Source organism: Orcinus orca, chromosome 10 (genome assembly GCF_937001465.1).
Source record: "Orcinus orca chromosome 10, mOrcOrc1.1, whole genome shotgun sequence".
Classification (NCBI taxonomy): Eukaryota; Metazoa; Chordata; class Mammalia; order Artiodactyla; family Delphinidae; genus Orcinus; species Orcinus orca.
In genome coordinates, this window is record NC_064568.1 from 69,408,026 (window position 1) to 69,429,997 (window position 21,972).

The 21,972-nt window shown below is 53.1% G+C and overlaps 1 protein-coding gene across 2 annotated transcripts in view; it reads right to left on the reverse strand.

Moving 5' to 3' along the window:
• Positions 1–10,745: 10,745 nt before the first annotated feature.
• MDGA1 (MAM domain containing glycosylphosphatidylinositol anchor 1) overlaps positions 10,746–21,972 on the reverse strand; it is a 59,078-nt gene continuing 47,851 nt past the window's right edge. Inside the window, exons 14-17 of one of the 2 annotated variants that reach the window (XM_004267652.4) lie at positions 21,541–21,675; positions 16,792–16,922; positions 16,465–16,573; positions 10,746–15,731 (exon numbers count right to left, since the gene is read on the reverse strand). In XM_004267652.4, coding sequence (XP_004267700.2) covers positions 15,640–15,731; positions 16,465–16,573; positions 16,792–16,922; positions 21,541–21,675 — 467 coding nt within the window. In that variant the 3' untranslated portion in view covers positions 10,746–15,639. The remainder of the gene's footprint in view (positions 15,732–16,464; positions 16,574–16,791; positions 16,923–21,540; positions 21,676–21,972) is intronic. The other variant, XM_033424096.2, reaches the window with a different exon arrangement.

The following is a 21,972-nucleotide window of genomic DNA, read 5'->3' on the forward strand; positions in this document are numbered from 1 at the left end:
CTGCGGTCAGTGGCTTGACTGGGGCAGGATGTTTTCAGGTGAACTCACTTACACATATCTGGAGGTTGGTGCTGGCCGTCAGCTGGGCCTTGTTGTCTCCAGCATCTAGCAGGACAGCTCAGCAAGAAAGCGCGAATGAGGGCCTCCCTGGTGGCGCAGTGGTTGGGAGTCCGCCTGCCGATGCAGGGGACGTGGGTTCGTGCCCCGGTCCGGGAGGATCCCACATGCCGCGGAGCGGCTGGGCTCGTGGTTCGTGGCCACTGGGCCTGCGCGGCCGAAGCCTGCGCTCCGCAGCGGGAGAGGCCACGGCGGTGAGAGGCCGGCGTACCGGAAAAAAAAAAAAAAAAAAAAAGAAAGCGAGAAGAGAAGTTGCAAGGCCCTTGAGGCTTAGGCTTGGCCGTTGCCCGTGACTTCTGCTGTATTCTACTGAGCAAAGCCAGCCCAGATTCATAAGGCTGGGGAAGCAGTCTCTGTCTCTTGATGGGAGGAGTGGCAAAGAATTTGTGGCCAGTTAAAACCTGGTTGTCTGGGACTTCCCTGGTGGTCCAGTAGTAAAGAATTTGCCTTCCAATTCAGGGGATGTGGGTTCGAGCCCTGGTTGGGGAACTAAGATCCCACATCCTGTGGGGCAACTAAAACCTGCGCACCAAAACTACTGAGCCCGCATGCCGCAAACTGTAGAGCCCATGCACTCTGGACCCGGGGCGCCACAACTAGAGAGAGACAACCCGCACGCCACAAATAGAGAGAAGCCCGCACTGCAACGAAAGATCCTCACACCTCAGTGAAGACTCCGCATGCCGCAACTAAGACACGATGCAGCCTAAGTAATCAAAGAAAATAAATACATAAATAAATAAATAAATAAAATCTGGTTGTCTATTGCTGCATAACAAACCACTCCAAAACTAAGTGGCTTAAAACAATGACGGTATTTCTTTTGCTCATGAAGCTTCAAATTGGACAGGGTTTGTGGGGACAGATCATCTCTACTCCACCAGCACTTCAAGCTAGGGTGGCTTGAAGGATGGGGGTGGAATGATCTGAAACTCACTCAGGTGACTGGGGGCTGATGTTGGCTCTCAGCTGACACCTACCTGGGGCTGCCGTCCTGGACACCTATATGTGGTCCCTCTCTGCGGCTTGTGCTTTCTCCCAGCATGGAGATGGGTTCCCAGGGAGAGTATCGAGAGTCGGACAGAAAGAGAGTGGCAGATAGATGGACCCAGGCAGAGCTGTATCACATTCTCTTGGTGGAGGCAGTCACAATCTACCCAATTTCAAGAGGAGAGAAAATAGATTCACTTTTACATATATATATATATATTTTAATTTATTTTTGGCTGCGTTGGGTCTTTGTTGCTGTGTGCGGGCTTTCTCTAGTTGTGGCGAGCGGGGGCTACTCTTCGTTGCGGTGCACGGGCTTCTCACTATGGTGGCTTCTCTTGTTGCGGAGCACGGGCTCTAGGCACGTGGGCTTCAGTAGTTGCAGCGCGTGGGCTCAGTAGTTGTGGCGTACGGGCTTAGTTGCTCCACGGCATGGGGAATCTCCCAGACCAGGGCTTGAACCTGTGTCCCCTGCATTGACAGGCAGATTCTTAGCCACTGCGCCACCAGGGAAGTCCCAAAAATAGATTCACTTTTGATGAGGAGTGGTCAGGTCCTGGAAGAAATATTGCTGAGGCCAATTTTGCAAAATACAATCTAGCACACACTCCTGATTCTTCATCCCTGTACCAAATTCCTGTGGTGCCCAGGAGTGCCAAACACAGAGTGAGGACCATTCACACAGAGTCTCTGCTTCCCAAAGGAAGTGAGTCACTTTGAAACCCCAAGCGTGGGAGACTGACAGCCTATCTTCAGAGGCATCAGAAGGGGGCCCGGGGGAGATGCCAGTACTGATGCCTGTCACACCCAAGAACAAAGAGAGAGTTCACATTTCAGCAGGCAGGATTCTCATTAGAACCTAAGAAGGATTTTTTAAAATTAATTAATTTATTTATTTATTTAGGTTGTGCTGGGTCTCGCTGCAGCACATGGGATCTTTGTTGTGGCACATGGACTTCTTAGTATGTGGCACGCGTACTTAATTGCGGCACGCATGCGGGATCTAGTTCCCTGACCAGGGATTGAACCCAAGCCCCCTGCATTGGGAGCACAGAGTCTTACCCACTGGACCACCAGGGAAGTCCCCAGGAAGGGTTTTTCTAAGCACAGATTTGTTCTGAGAGACATGCTCTCACTTGCCATCGTCACTGTTCTCCCTTCCTTCATTCTACATCACTGGTTCGGTAGGGGTAGTCCACGTGAGAGGACAGGTGGGCCAACACACAGCCCCCCAAACGTAATGTCATTGGTGCTCTTTGCTTTTTGGTTTGGATGCATGTCTGGGCAGAGGAGGTGCTCACAAAAGTGTGTTGGATGTGAATGTCTAGACTTGCCTTATTCTCCCACTAGATCATGAGCTCCTGAAATCTGGGGCCTTGGCACATGGCACAGTGCTTTCTACAAAGTATGTGTTTATACATGTTTGATGAATGAACAGGTGAATGAATGAATGCATGAGTGAAAAAATCAATGGCTGCTAATTGCCCCCCATATCTTTTCTCACTTTCTTTTACGGTAAAACAAAAATTATAATTTATCGCTAGACACATAGCAATGTAGAATAGAGCATGCGTTTCCCAGTCTCCTTTGTAGCTGGGAAGGGCCAGAACTTTGTAGCTAGTTCTGGCCAATGACATGTGAACAAAAAAGTATGGGATATGTTAACTTCCAGATCACACCTTCGAAAGAGAGAACAAGGCCCTCTTGCCTTTCTCCCTTCCCTCAAGCTGAGATGTGATGCAGTGGGGACACCTTGAACCATGTGGACAAGAGAACACCCCAGGGCTGGTGAAGCAATGAGCTACATGGATCCTGGGTTTCTGACATCTCAGAGCTGCCACCCCAGCCCTTGACCACTTACACTCAGACTATTTTGTGAGAGAGAAATAAATTCCTATTTAACTTAGCCACTGTTACATGGGGTCTCTGTTAGAACATCCGAACCACTATCCTAATCAATTCAGTAAGAAGGTGAATACATGCATGAGTGAATTTGTGAGTAAGTAAATGGCCAACTGAATGAATGTCTAAATTGTGCTGTTATGGTGACAGCAAAATAATAATAATAATATTTATAAAGCTTTAACAATTATGACACTTGTTTACTTAACAAGTAGTATGAAGGGGTCATGGGGTGGTTTCAGGAATGACTCAACAGCTCAAACAATCATTAAGGACCCCAGGTTCATTCTACTTTTCCACTCCACCATCTTCAGAGTGTTGGTTTTTATCATTGTGCTTGGTGCCTCATGGTCACAAGGTGGCTACCACTGTGCCAGGCATCATGAGCTCACACAATCATGCCCACGGGCAGGAAGCAGGATGAGGGCCAGAGTGGTGAGATAGGATTATTCTCCAGAGTTTCCTTCTTTCAACAGGGAGGAAAACCTTTCCCAAAAGCTCCCAGCAGACTTCCTCTTGTATCTGTTGGTCATAACTGGGTCACATAAGCCAGCTGTAGCTGCAAGGGAGCCTGAGAAATGAGTACCTCAGTTTTTCAAGCTCTATGGTGGGAGGTAGGCAAAAAAGAAGGGAGTTACTGTGACATCAGTAACCAGCAATGTCTGCAACAGTGACTAAGTAGGTGAATGAGTGAATAAATGAACAAATACTACATAGTAAAAAAAAATGCTACTATGTCCTCTCAGGGTCAGAATCCAAGAAGGGAGAAGCAGACAATGGAGGGAAAGGGATAGAGATGCTCCTGTTTTGTTTTTTTTTAATTGAGGTATAACCAATTTACAATGTTGTGCCAGTTTCAGGTGTACAGCAAAGTGAATTTTCCATACAAATACATATATCCACTCTTTTTCTCCTTGGGTTTAGAGGAAAGAAGGAGGTCAGAGTTTCTGCAGTCAGAGTGGGTGGAGAGGATGGTAGGCTCAGAAATGACTAGATGGATCCAGAGTGGACAGGGAACCTGGAAGCTGGGCGGGGTGACCCACATGACAACAGGGGAGAGAGAGAAATCCACCCTGGCCTGAAGATGATGTAATTCCTGGAAAAGGGAACAGGGCTCAGTCAAACCTAAGAACCTGGACAGAGCCTGGGGGACAGACAAGGGTGCTGCGTCCCAGATGTGGTCAGTGGCCCTCAGATTAAATGTGTGTTGCAGGAATCTATCCTCTGCTAACCCAGAGAGACAAACAAACAATGATTCTGGCTATGAGTGATGGTCCTTCATGCCCAATTCTTTACCCTAATAGCAAATAACACTGGAAGTCAGAGCTTTAGGACCCTAAGAAAATCAATCAATCCAAACTCCTTCCATTTTACAGGTGGGAAGATTGAGGCTCAGAGACAGGAACTAAAGAAAGTCCATGGCAAAGCCTGGGCCAGAACCCAGGTGCCAGGACCCCAGTGTCTGCCCCTCCCATTGGGCATTACATCGCTTCTCAAGGCAGAGCCACGGCCTCAATGGAGTGACTCAAGGGAGACAGCCTGGGGTTCCCCAGCCCATTCTGAAATGTTGGAGTGGGGAACAGAGCCCTCACCCCCATTCTGCCACAGCCTTCCCCCCACCATCACACAAGATGCAGAGGGTTGGTAGGGGACAATGGCTGGCCAAGAGGGGGTGACCTGCCTGCAAAGTACTGAGCTCCTGGCCACTGGCACAGTTTGGGCAGGGCTGGAGGGGTATTGTAGGGAAGACTCTGGCCAGCCGTGGAGGGGGTGACCAGAGGTTCTCTTCAGCGCTGAATCTCCAGACTGAGTCAGTTCTCACCAGCCAAGAGGGGCCGGGCCCTGCTCAGGTCTGGTGGCAGCAGACACCTCTGCCAGCCCTGGAGGCTGTCCCCATGGTGACAGGTAGGTGAGAGAGAGGCAAGAGGAGAGATGTCTGGAGGCTTCTAAAGGGGTGACTCTGTGCCAGCAGGGGTGTGGTTAAGGCCACAGTGGAGGGGGCTCCCACAGAGGCAGGCTGCTCACTTCCCTCAGAGACTGGGGGTCTGGACAGAGTGTCGGAGACAAGGACTCCCACCTCACCACCCCACCATCACTTCTCCACAGGCCAGGAGGCACCAGACGCTGCACTTGCCTCCTGCCAGAGTCCCCACAGCGGTAGCAGCCTGTGTGGGGGGGAGATTGACCTGCTCTGCTTCTCAAGTTTTAGACAAAGGAAAAGGGCCTCAGATTCCCATTTCAGCGGGAGGGGAAATGGGGAATTTTCACCACCCCCCTCCCCCATCTTGTCCCCATCTCTGGACCTAGGGTGAAGAGGTGAAGGGACATCTCTGAGACCCAGTTAGGTCCTGCCTCCCACCCACTTCCACCCTCACTCCAGGAGAGGATGTCCGGGGTTGGCCAGTGACCTCCTGGAAGACTTCTGGATTTACTATGCTGTCCCCACCACCAGGGTAGAAAGGCCAGGCTGAAGAGGGCTTTTCTGATGCCTCTGGGGAGCCATGGAGGGGAGGAGCTCCTCCCCGCATCCTTGTAGCTGCCATCCCCCAAGCCCCCAAGTCCACCTGTAGCCACCTCCCACTCGGAAGCCATCCTCCCTGAGGACTGTCCCTCTTTCCTCCTCTGTCTTTGGCTCAACACTGATGTCACCCCACCCTGCTAAGACCCCCTGCTTTAGGTCTCAGCCAGACCCCAGTGGGTCCCACTCATCTCCCACCACACCACTGGCACAGCCGGCATCTGCCCGCCAGCGCCCCACAAGGACCCTGGCCTGCCCCTTGGCAGGGGTGGGGCCCAGTTCAGGGATTGGGGGTGCGCCTGGGTAACAGGGGTCCCCAGTGCTGGGAAGGGGGACATAGACAGAAAGGTGCTCAGTCCCACAAACAGAAACAGGGCTATGTCGTTGGGGTTCCCATTGACCCCTTTGGGGGAGCCCCCTTTCTCAGGAACATCCCACCCCCTCACTTCATTCAATCCCAGAGCTGGAAGACCCTTTAAGTTTAAAGTTCCCCATCCTGTCCCCCAATTTACAGGGAAACGGAGGCCCAGATGGGGCTGGCTTACTGGAGGTCACAAGCCAGAATTTGGGTCCAGGCATCCCTGTCCCTCCTCTCAGCGCTCTTTCTACTTCCTGGGCTCGGTCTCTGTCTCTCTCCACCTCTCCTCAACCCCTCTCTCTCCCTCTCTCCCGTGGAAGCAGGACACCTTCTCTGACCCCAGTCTTGAGGCAGAGATCAGCACAGGCCTGGATGCTTCTAGTCAAGGGTCTGAGAGTTTCCAAGGGGCTTTCTGCCACCTGGGTCGGGAAGGAGTCTGGGAAGGGCCCAGAGGCAGTTCTTGCCCATCCCCTCCAGGCCCTGTCCAGGCCACACAGGCCAGCCCTCCCACTCCCCCCGCCCAGTGGGTGTGTTTGTCCACACACTCACCTTGGCTGGAGTGAAGCCTCATTAAATGGCCCCGCATTCATGAGAGGGAGGGAGATGCCAGCACTGCATGGGGGCTGCCAACACCACGGCGTCCAAAAGAGGGCATGCACACGCACTCACCCACGTGCCAACACCCATGCACGCGTTCACACACTCACACATGCGCAGGGCTTGGGCATACCTCAAATGTTAGTGTTTGTTGCTGTGAGTAGTGTTATTCTTTCTCCTTGGGATTTCTCTTAGTCAAAACCTGGCTTAACATCCCACCTCCTCACTCCCGATCAACGCAGGCCAATTCTTCTCCCTTTCTTTCCAACTATCTGTTTTTATTTGAATACATCAGCAGGAAAAAGATTTCGAGGCCTAAGTTCAAAGCCCTTTCCCAATCTTTGTGATGTGTAGTTATAAAAATAATGCTAAGAACAGAAAGTGACCTTTATGTATAATCTATAGTCCTTGATGACTTCTGGCTTTTCTTTTCTCGAGAAAATAGATTTTTTTCCTGGTTATTAAAAATAATACATGTGCTTGTAAAAGTATTCAGACAATACAGAAAAGTCTAAAGATATGAGTCAGAAGCATCTGAAATTTCACCACTGAGAGAACGACAGATAACCTGGTGAATATTCTTCTGGACTTAAAAAAAAAAATGCACACACACACACAAGTACACACAGATATTTTTATATAAAAAAATGCCAGAGTAATAAGCATGCTCTTTTCTCGTCTGCCTTTCTCTCTCAACAATACATTATAGACACCTCTAAATGGCAGCAGCGACGCTCACTGCGTGGACATTTGGCACTCGCAGCCTCTCTGACTCACGCTCTACTCTACTTCTCACCACCTCACAGTTGAGAGTGAATTGGTGGGTGTCCTGGGAGGTGGGGACACTGAGAGTGGGGCTCTACTTAGCACAGCACGTGTAGGTGGAATGGGGCCTTGCAGAGTGCTGAGTCCATTCGGCCGAGATTTGGCTGGCCTCAGGAGGCCTCAGAGAAATGGGAAACTCAAAATATTTTTAAAGACCAGAACTACTAGAGAGAGAGGGTGATGGATGGAGTGGTAGGATTTGCATTTGGGGGGGGGGCTGCCAAGTTGACCTCAGAGCACAGAGACCCGCTGGGCGCTGACAGGGCTCCATGCCCAGGAAAGGTGAATTTGGGAGCAGGCAGTTCAAGAAGCAGTATGGAGGGATACCTCCATGCGGGGTTGGGGTGAGTTCAAGAAGAGTTTCGGCTTTTTTCTTGGATTTATTTATACTCAACCTCTTTCTAAAAAGGTATTATAGTAGCTTTCCACAAAGGACATATGCAAAAAGGTCAGGCAGCTAGAAATAGAAAATCAGGCCCGGGAACAATTTCCATCTGAAGTGAAGGGCCACACAGGAAAGGGCCCTGCTCCTCCCAGCTCCTGGGGATGAACCGGTGAGAAAAGCAGAATGATCCCAAAGGGGAGGAAGAGGAGAGGATCTGGCTGACATAAACAAACACTGCACCAAAAGTCAAAAATCTTGGGCTTCCCTGGTGGCGCAGTGGTTGGGAGTCCGCCTGCCGATGCAGGGAACACGGGTTCGTGCCCCAGTCCGGGAAGATCCCACATGCTGCTGAGTGGCTGGGCCCATGAGCCATGGCCGCTGAGCCTGCGCGTCCGGAGCCTGTGCTCCGCAACGGGAGAGGCCACAACAGTGAGAGGCCCGCATATCGCAAAAAAAAAAAAAAGTCAAAAATCTAGATTCGTCTCCAGGTTCTTCCCCTTCCTAATTGTATGAGCTTGGGTAACCACAGCATCTTTCTGAGCCTGTTTCCTCATCTGTAGACACGAAAATAAAAATATCTGAGTCACCAGAAGTGCATAACACAAGACTCCGTTCCTGGAAATTAGCTGACCCACCTGTACAATTTGCATTGAGACCCGCCCTTGGATGGGATCAACTTCATGGTGCACACGCTGCATAACTGTACCCCTGGGAATAGATCATCATTAGAGGAGGAAAGAGAGGGAAGAACCAAGGAAGTACGTTTATGGTGCCTGCCAGCCCCTTGCCCTTCTGAAGCGGGTCCACGCACGGTCTCTCTGAAGCAGTGGCCCACAGGCAGCCATGTTTTATATTCATGACCCCCTCCTCCAACCCAGTGGATTGGATCAGGGGTGGCACTTAAGCCAGGGGCAAGTTACCAACAGGTTTCCCAGGGACGTACGTATGACCGGGCACAAAATGGTGAGCCAGTCGAGTGGGCTCTTTCTCTCGAGAACTTGAGTCTGTGAATGCTGGGAGCTGTCACTGGAAGGTTGTGAGGGAGACTTAGAGCTGGAGATGTCTGGAAAGCAGAAGTCATGAAAGCGCAGACACTCTGAGTCAGGAGAGAACTGCATGGGTAAAAAGAAGCAGATGCTGGAAAGCGGCTGAGTCACGCCAGGGTGGTTAGCGATTGCTGTTGTAACGAACCATCTCTAACCTCAGGGACTTAAAACAACACTTATTTTATTTTACCCCATGACTTCATGGGTCAGGAATTTGGGCAAGCTGGGCTGGGCAATACTTCTGTTCCCTGTGGCATCAACAGAGGTGTTCAGCTTGTGGATGGGCTGGTCTGGAGGGTGCAAGGCAGCTTCATGCCCATGTCCGGTGCTTCGCAGGAGACGGCTGGAGGTCTGGACTCAGCTGGGATGGTCTACTAGAGCCCTTCACGCAGCCTCTCCAGCATGTCGGTCTTGGGGGAGTTGGATGTCCTACATGCTGGTTCAGGGCTCCCAGAAAGAACATTCCAAGAGGCCTGAGCTGAAGCTGCAAGGCATCTTCAACTCAGAATGTCACATTCTGTGGGCCAAACAAGTCACCAAGACCAGTACAGATTCAAGGGGAAGGGAATTAGAGTCCTGTTCCCTATAGGTAGGATAACAAAAGATTTGTGGCCATCTTAACTCTGCCAGGTGAGGAGCCATAAACTCCTAAAACTACCTTGAATGCAGAATACCCATCTGGTTTAAGAAATTCATCCCTGTTATGGCTCTTGTGTTTGGCTTTCTGAGAAAGTCTGTCCCCCTCACTACACAGAGCCTCACAGTAATGCTCCTGTACTTGAGTGAGGTCGAGTGAGTCTCTCTTCCTGGTACCCAATGAGCCAACCCAACGCAGTGGTGGGCTCCAAGTTCCAGAAGAGAAATCCCAGGTGTGGCAGCAACAAGTTACCCAAGGTGTGAGCTGACAAAGGTGGGGCAGGGGGCCTGCAGTCTTGTCACCTTTCTGACCCTGTTTGCCCATCTGAAACAAGGAAATGAAACTCTCTGCTCTACCTACCTGTTACTACCGAGTAACACGATAAAGTCTCTTCCTGTTCTTTGCCTGATCTCCCGGTAGTTCATATCATGACACATCTGCCCTTGATTTGGGGTCATGTCACAAACCTTCACAGGGAAGTGAACGTTCCCCATCACTGCCTGTCCCCATGATCTTGGCAAGCCTGTTTCTCCCAAGGAAAGCACAGGAGTAGATGATTGAAATAAGGGACTTTAAGGACATCCCAGCTCTGAAATTTTAGCATTCTGAGAGGTCTGGGAAAAGGGAAAGGTTGGCACAAAATGATTTGGGGGCAAGTGGGCAGCTAACTGGTGGTGAATAAGGGAGGCCAAGTAGAGTGCAGAGTGGGGCTTACGGGGCCAGGACAGAAACAGAGATTGGGGGTTGGGGGTGGGCAGTACAAGGGTATAGGAGGGATGGTGGGGCTGGGTGTTGAGAAGGGAAAGGGCAGAGTTCTTACAGGTAGTGGATCAATTTTATTCCTCCTTCTTTGTCTTCCTTCCTCTTCCTTGAGCCTTCTAAGTTTTTTTCACCCCTCGTGGCCTGTGCGTACTCTGTTTCCTCTGCTTGGAAGATTCCCTCTGCCCCCCAAAGGCTAACTCCAATCATTGTTTAGGTATCTTCTAAATGTCTCTTCTTCAGAGAAGACTTCCCTGGAGCCCCAACCCAGATAAGACCCTCCTCTTACCTTTTTCCAGAGCACCAATTTCCCTCACAGCATTAATTGTGCTCATAAGGATACATTTCCCAGTGCAATTATGAGCTTAGTGTCCACTAAACAGGAGCTTCCATGAAGGCAGCATTTAGGAGTTAGTTGGGTTGGGCACCAGGCTGCAGGTCCCCACTGTCCACGCCACAGAGCAGGAGCCATGATGTTGGGGCCGAAGGGAAGAAGGGCTCCCTCCAGGGGCCTGAGGGGAAACCCCAGGCTCTCACCCATACCCCCTCCAGGCCCAGCCCACCTGCTGCCAACACACACCGCCTGACCCGGAGCACTAGAACACCGCAGCTTTATTGATTGAAACAACCGCGTCCGCAACTAGAGGTTACATCTGGGGGGTGTGGGGGGGAAAGGGGAACAAAGAGGGGGCAGAGGCTGGGGCGGAGACAGAGAGCAAGGCAAAGGGGTGAGGATGGGGTCATGTGACTAAAACAACCCCAGTCCCTTTCACCCGTTAATGAGGGTCTCCGGTTGTGCTTTTTACCTTGGTGGTAGGGTGGGCCTGGGCACGGAGGGGTTGGCTTTCTCCCAAGTCTGGAGGCCGCAGGGCTGGAGCAGTCCCCTCCTTCCCCTGCCCTTTCTCCTGGGTTGGAGGTAAAGGCCTTGGTGAGCTGGCTACCCTGGGGCAGGAAGGATGCTTGGAGGCCATGGGTGCAGAGGGGCCAGCAGAGTTGTGCTGAGATGGTGATGATGTGAGCATCTGTGGGGGGATGCCAGGAGCGAGGGCATTCCTAGGGGTGCCCCTGGGAAATGAATGCAGGTGACATGAGGGGAGGGGCTGGTGGTGGGCAAGGGCCATCTCTCTGGACCTCAGCTTTCTCACCTGTACAGTGGGGACACTGGATTAAATGGTCTCTAAGGTCCCTTCCAGCTCTAAGGGTCAAGGGATCCCCAGGAAAGAGTGGTCCTTCTGCCCTAACACACACCCTCCCACACACACACACACACACTCTTACTCAGGCATACACCCTCTCTCTCTCTCTCACACACACACCCTCTCATCCACGCACACACACAGCAGCACTGACTCAACAGAGAGGGGGTGCTATCCTGCCTTTGGAATTGAGGAGGGCTCCCCTGAACCCAGAAACTCAACCAGTGGCCCTACAGGGACCCTCCATTGCAGGTTCACCCACCCCATTCCTGAGGACCCTGAAAATACCCCCGTCCCCCTTGAGCTGTCCAGAGAGAGGAAAACACAAGGATTAGCCCTGCTCCCCCAGGTTCCTCTGGTCCTTAGGGGGAAGTCAACAGGATAAGGACACCAGGACACATTGACCTTCATTCCCAGCCCAGGCTCATGTGAAGACAGAGGGGAGGGGAAAGAGAGTCCCTTTCATCTGGGAGCCTGGGGGAGGGCAGCAGCCACAGCCAATGTGGGCAAAGGGCGTCAGCCTCCGTGTGGCACCCAGGCTTGACCTGGGGCAGGAGGGGCCGTGGCCTGGGATGCGGGGCCAGAATTGGGGGCAGGGAGACAGTACCTCTCCCAGTGCAGGGCCCAGTAACATCTGTAACATCTGTACCGGCACCCAGAGAGAGGGATGTTTGACCAAGCTCCTCCTTGCTGCCTGGCATGAGCAGTGGCCAGAGGTGTGACAACCCCAGGACTGTAGTACCTGGCTTCCGAGGCTGGCTCCACCTTAACTGTCTGTGTGACCTGGGGCAAGTCCCTCCCCCTCTCTGGGCTTAACTCTCATTCTTACCATGAGAAGTTAGGATCTCTATGCCCCATCCCAGCACCGACAGCCTGAGCCAGGGGCTTTCACTGAGCATAGGGAGAGGGCAAAGTGAATGAGAAAGAAGAGTCAGAGCTATCCCAGAGAGGGCAGAGGCGGAAGGAGCGTCCCAGGAGCAGGGGGCTTAGTCTGCAGGCTTAGCTCGGCACCCCGGGTGGCCGTCTATGGTTCCAGGGGCAGGACAGCCAAGCTGAGGCTCCCTGTCTCTTACCTGTACAGCACCTGGCCCCAGGAGTCCCTTTGTCCCCCAGACACCAAGCTGGAGGGGACAGGGGTAGAGGACCCTAACACCCTGAGGGCTGACCCTGGACTCCCTGTTTTAAGGCCACAAAATGCCTCAGCCACCCTGACCCAGAGGGTGAGACTGCCACTGGGGAGATGCACTGGATCCAGCCAGGCTGGTCTCCCCCGGGCTGGGGGTCCTCATGGGCCACCAACCAACACATGGACACTGATACCCACTGGCACACAGACACGCATGGCACAGGTGATGCTGACACAGAGGTGCTGACTCATAGGCACACAAACACTGACTCACAAGTCACCCAGGGACACACAAAGACACCCATTCCTTGCAGGACCCCCCACCACACACACACACAGGCTAGCACCCCCCTAGGTGCTCGCATCACACACTGTTAATGTCAGCACACACTGACACCCACATCCGCTGCAGACCTGCTGGCACATGCAGACACACGCAAGGACCAAGGATCTCAGCGGCTCCCTCGGGCACTTTGTTAGCCCAGGTCAAGCCACCCTGGAGTCAGGGCTGCCCCGGTCCCACCCCAACCTCCCTCTGGAAGTGCTCCCTGGTGCTCCCCCACTCTGCACTCTCTGTCCACATGACCATGTCCCCTCTCTCCAAACAGACCAGAACTCAGAGGCCATGTGTATGTGCTTCAGCTCAGCTGACATATGCTGACTCCCTTTTCTGTATCCAGCTCTACAGATGTGGAGGTGAACAAGGGAGAGAGGGTCTCCATTATGGAGCAGCCAGAGCAGGGGACAGATGTATTCAAAGGTCATCTGAGGGCAGTAGGCATGGGGCACCATGGAGCCCCAAGGAGGAAGCGCTCTGACCTCCAGCACCCACGCCAGCCAGGGCCTGGGGGAAGCACCTGGCAGGTGACAGGCCAGTGGTTCCTACTCTAGGGCTCTCCTGAGGAGCTTTCAAACATTTCTGATGCCAGGTTGCACTCCAGTCTGATTAAACTGGAATCTCTGGAGAGGGCCCCAACCATCGGTGCTTTCTAAAAGAATCTCTGGTGGTTCTATTCTGCTGGGAACCACTGATTTCTATAATCCATTCCGATAGGCAAAGCCCGTTGAGAGATTTCTATAACAGACCCACTTGTGCTGGGCATGAGGGTGGGATGGGGTCAGGGGAGGGTTGGAAGGCTCAGAGGAGGAGCTCACAGTCTAGTTGGGACAACAGACCCTGCACAGATGGGACAATTAAGAAGCAATACCTGCAGAAAAATGGCAGCACGTTCTGGGAACCTGGAGCCACTCATTTCGGACAGAGGCCTTGGCTGGGCTGGGAAGGCAGCCACGCTGGTCGGGTATCAGGAGTCCCCACTCCAGCCCTGGCCTGGCCACCCACCAGCTGTTGGTGATGATGATAACACCAGCCTGGCAGAGCTGAGATGGGCAGCGCTTACTTTGGTTTCCTGCCTGCCTCCTGGCATTGCAGTGCTGCCTCTTCTCTGCAGCTGTCCCCACCAAATGCTCCAGGAGGAGCCCTGTGACACCTCCAGCAAAGATGCCTTCATTTCCATAGGGTCATCTGTAAGCTCTTTGTCACCCATAGGGGATAAAAGGTAGAAATTCAGGTGGTAGCAGGCAGCTTGAGACTACAGAATAGGGCTGAAGTGGCATATATGGCCAGCACTCCACAAACATTCATGTCACAAATGAAGATGGACATACTGACCTACGCAGGCACTCACAAGAGACGGGGGTTAGACCCAGCCTCACATATGGATAACTGCACACGCAGATACATATTTGCACACACTCCTGCTAGAGATATACCCACAGTGGTACACAGACAACAGATGGGCCCACACATGCTCACACGTGCACACCCACACAGCCACATGCACACACACGTGATGACTCACCCTGGAAGGGGTTGGGCCTCCTCTCTCCCATGGACCGCTAGGAGGGGGGCTCAGGGATGATGGTGAGGAGGAGGTCTAGGTCCCATCATGTTCGTCTCAGTCTCCCAACCCAGGACCAAGGACACGGAGCCCTTTCCCAGTTTTGGAGCACAAGGCTCAGCTCCCAGGGAACATGGTGACCAGCAACTGCCCCACACACCACCCCCAGCCCTACAAACCCCTCCTCCTTCACTGACCCTGGGCGGGGAAGGGAACAGCCTATTAGACAGTGCTTTGCGGTGGAGGAGGACAGGGCAGCCCCCTACACACACCCCGTCCAGAGCACCCCTTCATGGCAAGTATATAAGAAATGGAGGTTCCACTCTACTCCTAAGATCAATGTCCAATATGGGGGCATGAAATCATAAAAGCAGGACTTCTCCTCTGCCCCTCTCGGAGCCAAGCCTCACCCCAGAAAATGGCTTGGCCCCCACCCCTCCCCGCTGGCTCAGCTGGGGGCTGAGGTTAGGCCAGCGGAGCAGGGCAGGGACTGTGTTCTCAGGAATACAGCTGCTTGTGGGGCGGGGTGCAGTGGGATGGGGACGGTGGGGAAGGGGTCAGTCTCCAGACTGTCCGGGCCCAAGACCCTGCGCTAGGTCCCTTCGAAGGGGGCACAGTGAGGGGCGGGATATGACATCCCAGGAATGAATGGGTCAGGGGATATGGGTGGCCTGGGCTCTCTGGCTTCTGGCCTTCGCTCTGGGAACAGAGTTGTGTGCAGCTGGTGCCTCATGTCCTTTGTCGTTCGCAGAGTCAGTCCTGCTTGGCCCCCTATGACCCCGGCCTCCTCCATTCCAGGGGGCCCCAGAGTCCAGCCAAGGGCAGGGCTCCTGTGTCTGCTCCCCTTCTGGCTCCTTCTGGTAAAGCCACGGGGCTGAGCTCAGCCTTGAGTCAGGGACAGGGGAAGGTCAGAAACACACCGCAGGTGCAGCCAGGACAAGGCCTGTGTGGCGCCGAGGTCCCTGGAGTGGTGGATGCCATTCAGGCGAGTCCCGTCTCTGCAGCAAAGAAGATGCTGGCAGGTCAGATAGAAACTTGTGCTTTAATATATCTCTGTGTGTGTGAGCGTGGGTGTGTGTGTGCATGTGTCGAACAAACGTCTCCGGGGCCTCAGTGCTGGGCCGCTGTCCTTGTTCTCTGCTCATCCTCACAGCCAATGCAGGCCCCCTCACTGGCGGGCGGCTCTGCCCCTGGGCACCCCGGCTGGCATGGGGTCAGTCTTTGGTACGATGCGGACACTTTGGTGTGCCGGGGGCGGGGTGGGGGGGCCACGAAGCACTCATCATCTCTGCAACGCCAAGAGGAAGATGGCCATGGGCCCCCAGAGCTGTGGGCGGGACTGCCAGGGGGCTCCACTGCCCGGCATCACCACCACTGTGATGGGAAAGAGAAGGGAGACAGGCCAGGGCTCCGGTCAGCTCAGCAGGGCCAGGGAGGGCTGTTCCTCTGCCCCCTCTCTGTGCTCACAGACACACTCGTAAGACATGAGGTGGTGTGCTCTGCCTGCTGGGTCCAAATCCTGGCTCTGTGGCTCACTAAATAAGACACAGAGCAATTCACTCAACCTCAGTGGCCTCAGTTTCCTCGTTTGTAAAATGAGTCTAATAGGAAGAGCCACCCAGAGGACTGTGAGAAATAAATGAGATCACGCATATACAGGTGTTTGTACCTTGCCTGGTACATCGTAATCACTTGGTAAACTCCAGCTGTTATTATTGCAAACATCTGGCCCTCAGTGGCGGAGGGGGAGGGGTACACATTCACACCTGGACACACACACACACACACACACACACACACACACACACACACACACACACACACACACGGATGTACCCAGACACAGACGCTGCTACTGTAAACTTAGTAAGCTCACAGGAGGGTCTGGTGGTCTCATTGTCCTCCATACGGCCCACAGCCTGAGCCAGGGTGGGGCCCAAGGTGGGTACCAAACACATCAGCAGCTGTTCCCACAGTCACCAGCACATGCATCCCATCACCCAGCCACTCCGAACCCCAATTCAGACAGCAACGCCTCCCCTGACACAGGCACCCACCCACACAGTCCCCCAGAGATTCAGCACCCCGCCCTCTTTCCATCCTGCACCTTTATTGGGATCCATCTGCTTCCTGGGACACTCTCCCTTCTTCAGTGTGACGTCATCTATGGCGATATCCCCCAGGTAGCCCGAGCCTCGAACCCCCTCAAAAATAATCTGGGGTGGGGTCAGAGAGCAGGGAGCAGGGATGAGGGAGGTTCTGCACCACAGACTCCCAGCCCTTAGCCTCCGTCTCCCTGGAAGGCCCCCCATCCCTGCAAGCTTTTCTCCTCAGCTCCCAGGAGCAAGCCCTGGGCCCTCCTGAGGGCTCCCCGGCTGGAGCGATGGCCCAGGGCCTGGAGAGCTGTGAGGAGCCCTGGGCCCAGCAGACTCACCTGGAAGGGCCCACTGGGGTTGATGGGCACATGCGCCTGCTGCCACACGTTGCCCTTATTGCCACTGAGGGACCAGGCATGCGTGTCCAGTGCCCCTTTGTTCCGGGACCGCACCAGGAGGTTGAGGGAGCCTGTGGTGGGTGTGAGGAGAGGGGGCAGTGAGGGGGCACCCTCACCTTTCCCCATTCACCAGGCTCAACTCCCTACCACTGCCCACAGCACAGTCCCCGCTGGGCAGGACATTCTCCCCATCGCAGACTGGCTCGGTGTCCTGTTATCCCAGAGGGGACCTCAGCATGGGAAAGAGAGGGGACAGCAGCAGGGCAGCAGGGCTTCCACTTATCAGGACGATTGGCAAATTCTCTTTCATTTCTTCCTTTCCTTCCTAATCAGCTCATTCCCCCCACACACTCACTCACTCACACACACAAACACACCCACACACAGCACCCTTCCCCCCTCTAGACAGGGGAGTTGTCCCAGGACACTGGGGCTCATATCTGAACACAGAGCAGGATTCCCGAAGCACGTAATGCACACGCTTGGTGGTACACGATACATGCAATGATTTCTGGAGGTACAGGAACGGACTTTAAAAATTTAACACTTGGAGGGTGGCAGGTGGGTGAAATGGGTGAAGGGACTAAAAAGGTACGAACTTCAAGTTATAAAATAAATAAGTTCTGGGGATGTAATGTACAGCATGGTGACTACAGTTAAGAATACTGTATTGCATATTTGAAAGTTGCTAAGAGAGTAGACCTTAAAAGTTCTCATCATAAGAAAAAAAAATTCTGGTGATGGTTGGTTGTTACCTAGACTTATTGTGGTGATTGTTTTGCAATATGCACAAATGTCAAATCATTATGTTGTACATATGAAACTAATATAATGTCCATTATACCTCAATGAAAAATTTCATACTTATATATATGTTTTAAGAGGCGAATAAAGCTAGCCTTTCAAACCCACAACTTCTCTAATATTGATGCTTAGGACAAAGCTAAGAAAAAAGGAGTGAGTTGATTCAAAGAAAGATATTAGTATATGTGCTACATAGCTGTGGTAAAATGTGAAAATTTGGAGTTATTAGCCTAGGGGTGCTGAGCCCCTTCGCCCACAGACCCAGGGGCCTGGGATTGTGGAGATGCTGAGGGGCAATGGAAGAGAAGGAAGGGATCAGGCCTTGATGAAGAGCACCCAGGCAATGTCATGCCCCCTCGCCGGCTCTTCTAGCCTATCTCAAGCCTCCTTTGATATAAAGACTTGGCTCAGAGAGAAGGGGAATCAATCTTAGACGGCACCTGGTAGCTGGCATTTCCATGGCACTGCCCCAGACAAAGCCACACCATCTGTGACACCAGATAGATGGACCCCCAGTGGGGCAGGGCCACCAAATGTTACCTGCCTGAGATTAAAGGAGTTGGCTTGGACCTAGGAGAGCCAGTGGTGCCCAGAGCTGCCAGGTGGGGTGGGAGGGGAGGGGAGAGGAGGGACCAGGACAGCAAGAAACACCCACCCCTCCCCAGCAGGAGACCCAGGCCTGGGGGAGGAGCAAACAAAGGTTCAAGGCATGTGGAGAACCCTCACCAGCAGATGGGGCCCTGAGAGGGCTGAAGCCAGCACCCAGTGGGCCGGGAGATGCCACACTGGCTTAGGCAGGGCCCAAGCCCCAGAGACTTTTGGGCTTCTCACCAGCCCCAAAGGGACCTCCCTCTCTTCCCCTTCCTGAAGATCTTCCCTGGTTCCAATCCCCCAACCTCCAGGGTCCAACCTCAATCTCCAAACCATTTCTTCCTCCTCCACCACCCTGCCCCAAGGACCCTAATGGGGGAACCCCACCTTTTCACTACTCAAACCCAAATTGAATTTCTGCCCCCTTCCCTGATCATCCCACCAGCTCCAAGATCTCCCCTCTTCCTGCCAGCGTTTCACAGGGTCAGCCAGGGCCTTAAGGGTGCCTGCTCACTACATTCTTCCCTGTCTTCCTGTCACCTCCAAGGCCACACCGAGCTACATGTTGCAGCCTGGACACGGTCCAGCTTTCCAGACTCTGGGCTTTTGCCTGGGTTGTTCCCACTGCTTGAGACGCCCTCCCCTACTATGTTCCCCTGACCAAATCCTTTTTGTGCTTCAAGCCCTCTCTGAAATGTCACCTCCTCCGAGAAGTTTTCCCAGGCTTGAGCTGGGAGCCCTCTGTGCTTCCTGTGAACTCTGAGACCTTAAACTGCAGTTCCCCATGCCCAGACCACTCCCTGCTCTACAGTGTGGCAGTTACTGGGATTCATATCCTCTCTCCCTGTTTGGCTCCTGAGGGAAAGTCCCCATCAAATTCCTATCTGTTCTCGATATTTGAATGCTCAGTGAAGAACTTTCCATCACTGTCATCAGGACTGACTGAAAAGAGGCTTCTCAGGGTAAGAAGTTATCTCAGGGTTCATCAAGCCCAGCCCTCCCTACCTCCCCATCATTCATTCATTCATCTAATTGAGCAGGCACTATTCTAGACACCAGAGACACATCCATGAATCAGATAAAGAACTCTGCTTCCTGAAGCTTATGCTCTTCTGGCAGTAATCACTATAAAGAAAATATGCAGGAAAGGGATACAGAGGTGTTTTACATGGGGCTGTCGGGGACCTCTCCAAGGAAGCCTGAATGAGGGGAGGGGAAGAACATTCTAGGTGGGGGGAAATATCAAAAGCAAAGGCTTCTAAGGCCTCAAGCACTTAAAGAAAAGCAAGGAGACCGGCATGCTTGAACTGAGTAGAGTCAGGGGAGAGCAGCAGAAAATGAGGTCAGAGAAGCAGGCAGGGGCAGATCGGTACGGGAGGCCTAGAGAAGATGGTGATGGAAGGGGGCCGAGCAGGGGAGTAACATGACCTGGGACAGGGGTCACCTCCACAGCACCCCTGCTGGACAGTCCTCCTGTCCAGGCACAGGATAGCCCATTCCTTTGCTGGGAAGATCTGCTACTTATAGGATCTTCCTCAGGTGGAATCCAAACCTGCCTCCCAGAAGCTTTCAGCGACTGGTGTTTGTCCCGCCTGCTGGGGGACACCAAGCAAGCTCTGGAGCACAGACAGCTCCCTCAGGGCTTTTTCTGCTCCCAGGCACCTGGGCATCCCAGCTCTTAAGGCTTGATCTCCCAGGGCCCTACTGTGTCCAACATGCTCTTCTTGCCAGCTGGGTCTCCCGTGCCCCTCCTGAGCTGAGGATAAAATGACCAACTGTCCTGGTTTGCCTGGAATGTGGGACTTCTAGTGTTAAAAGTGGGAAAGGCTGGGGCAAACCAGGATTGGTTTGAAGTGGTTACTCTAGCTGAGCAGGGAGGTCCTGGTCACCCTCACCCCCACCTACCCCACAGGAAGCTTCTCACGAAGTCCAGACCCAGGTCATGGGTGAATTGGATTGTGTGGATGGCCTGGGGGACCCCAGTGGATGCAGAAGCTTCCATCCCACCTCATTCCAGTTCATCAGTTCGGCCCGACCCATCACTCTAGCTGTGGACACTTCATAATGAGCCTCTAGGTCCACACTTGCTTAAAGTCACTTCCTCTACCATGTAGCTGAGGAAAACAATGAAGCTTCCTATGGTCTGTTAAGGCCTGATCACCAAGAGGCACAGTTTAGAGGGAAAAGCAAGGCACAGAACAGTGTGTGTAGAATGGAGGGAAACAGAATATATGTGTACTGGCTTCTACACGCTTAAAGCATTTCTGGAAGTTTGCCCCAAAATCTAATACATTGATTGCCTCCGGGAAGGGACTCTAGGTGGCAGGAGGACTGGGATGGGAGAGGGACTCTCCTTATGCACCCTTTTGTACCTTCTGACCTGTGCAAAATACATTACCTTTCCCATAAATATGTAAACAAACAAACAAATAAATAAAATTAAAATTGTCATTTCCTCAGCAGAGTCTTCCATAACCAGCCCCCAGAGTCAGTCGGCTATTCCTTTTATCAGCTGTCTTGGCCTCTGTCCTTCTGCTGCAGACACACATCACAGTGGTCACCAAATCCTATCTGGTGCAATTAATTATTTAATGTCTGTCTCTCCCACTTGACTGCAGGTGCCAAGAGGATGAGGGATTTGTCCATCCTGTTCACTGCAGCACTAGATGCCTGGCACAGAGCAGGAGCTCTGGAAATGATGGCTGATGATGAGTTCATTGACTAATGTGGCACTCCTACCAGCACCATCTCTTCCCAAAGGGCACTCCTTAGGTTCATGGTCATGCTTACGAAGTAGTACTTCCCCTCACTGCTCACAGAGCAGCTCCTTTCCAACCCTGCGTTTAGGGCTTGGGAGAGTCAGACAGACTTGGGTTGCTGTGTGATCTTGGGCAAATGCTTAACCTCTCTGGTCTATATGGTAACACCTCCCATACGTGGTGGTTGTGAGGGTTAATAAGACCACAGATGCATCCCTAACCCAGGATGTCACCTGGCACCTGGCAGGCACTCAATACATGCAACCTTTTAGCTGATTTCTCCATCCCCTCCAAGACTCATCCTGGTGGATCCATTTTCTTTGCACCCTCAGAAAGCCTTGATCATCTCAAAACCTCAGACAAGCTGGCTCTGGACTTCCCCCTTGCCCAGATTCTGCTCATATTCCCTATAAGGATCTGTGATTCAGCCAACTTGGGATGCCCAGGCCTTACCCGGGCCAGTCCCCAGCTTCCTGTGGACACCCCTCCCTGCCCCAGCACACACTCGTGCAGCTTACCTGGTCCCTCGACTCACCGATATGCTTCCCGTACATGTGGTAGAAAAAGGAGACGCAGTAGAACTTGGCGCTGGCGTTGTACAGGGGACTCACCAACCTCGCACGGTCCCCCAACTCCCGGGGCCTTGATGTCTCAATGAACATGTAGTAGCCTGCAGGGAAGGGGGAGATGTGCCAACAGCCTCCCCCTCACCCCTCCCAGGCCTCTTTCCATCTGATTCCTTTTTGGCCTTAGTATCAGCTGCCTGAATCCCAGGTGCCTCACCCCACCCCACCCAGTCCTCCCTGCCTCACGGCACAACACAGGAGTCTGGGCCAGCAATTGTGAGTTCTTAGCTCTGCTGCAGTTTCTCTTCTTCCCGATCCTCTAGCAGCTCAGAGCTGTTTCTCTCCTCTCAGACCGGGGCTCCCTGAGGCCGGGGCTGTGTCTCCTCTCAGACCGGGCTCCC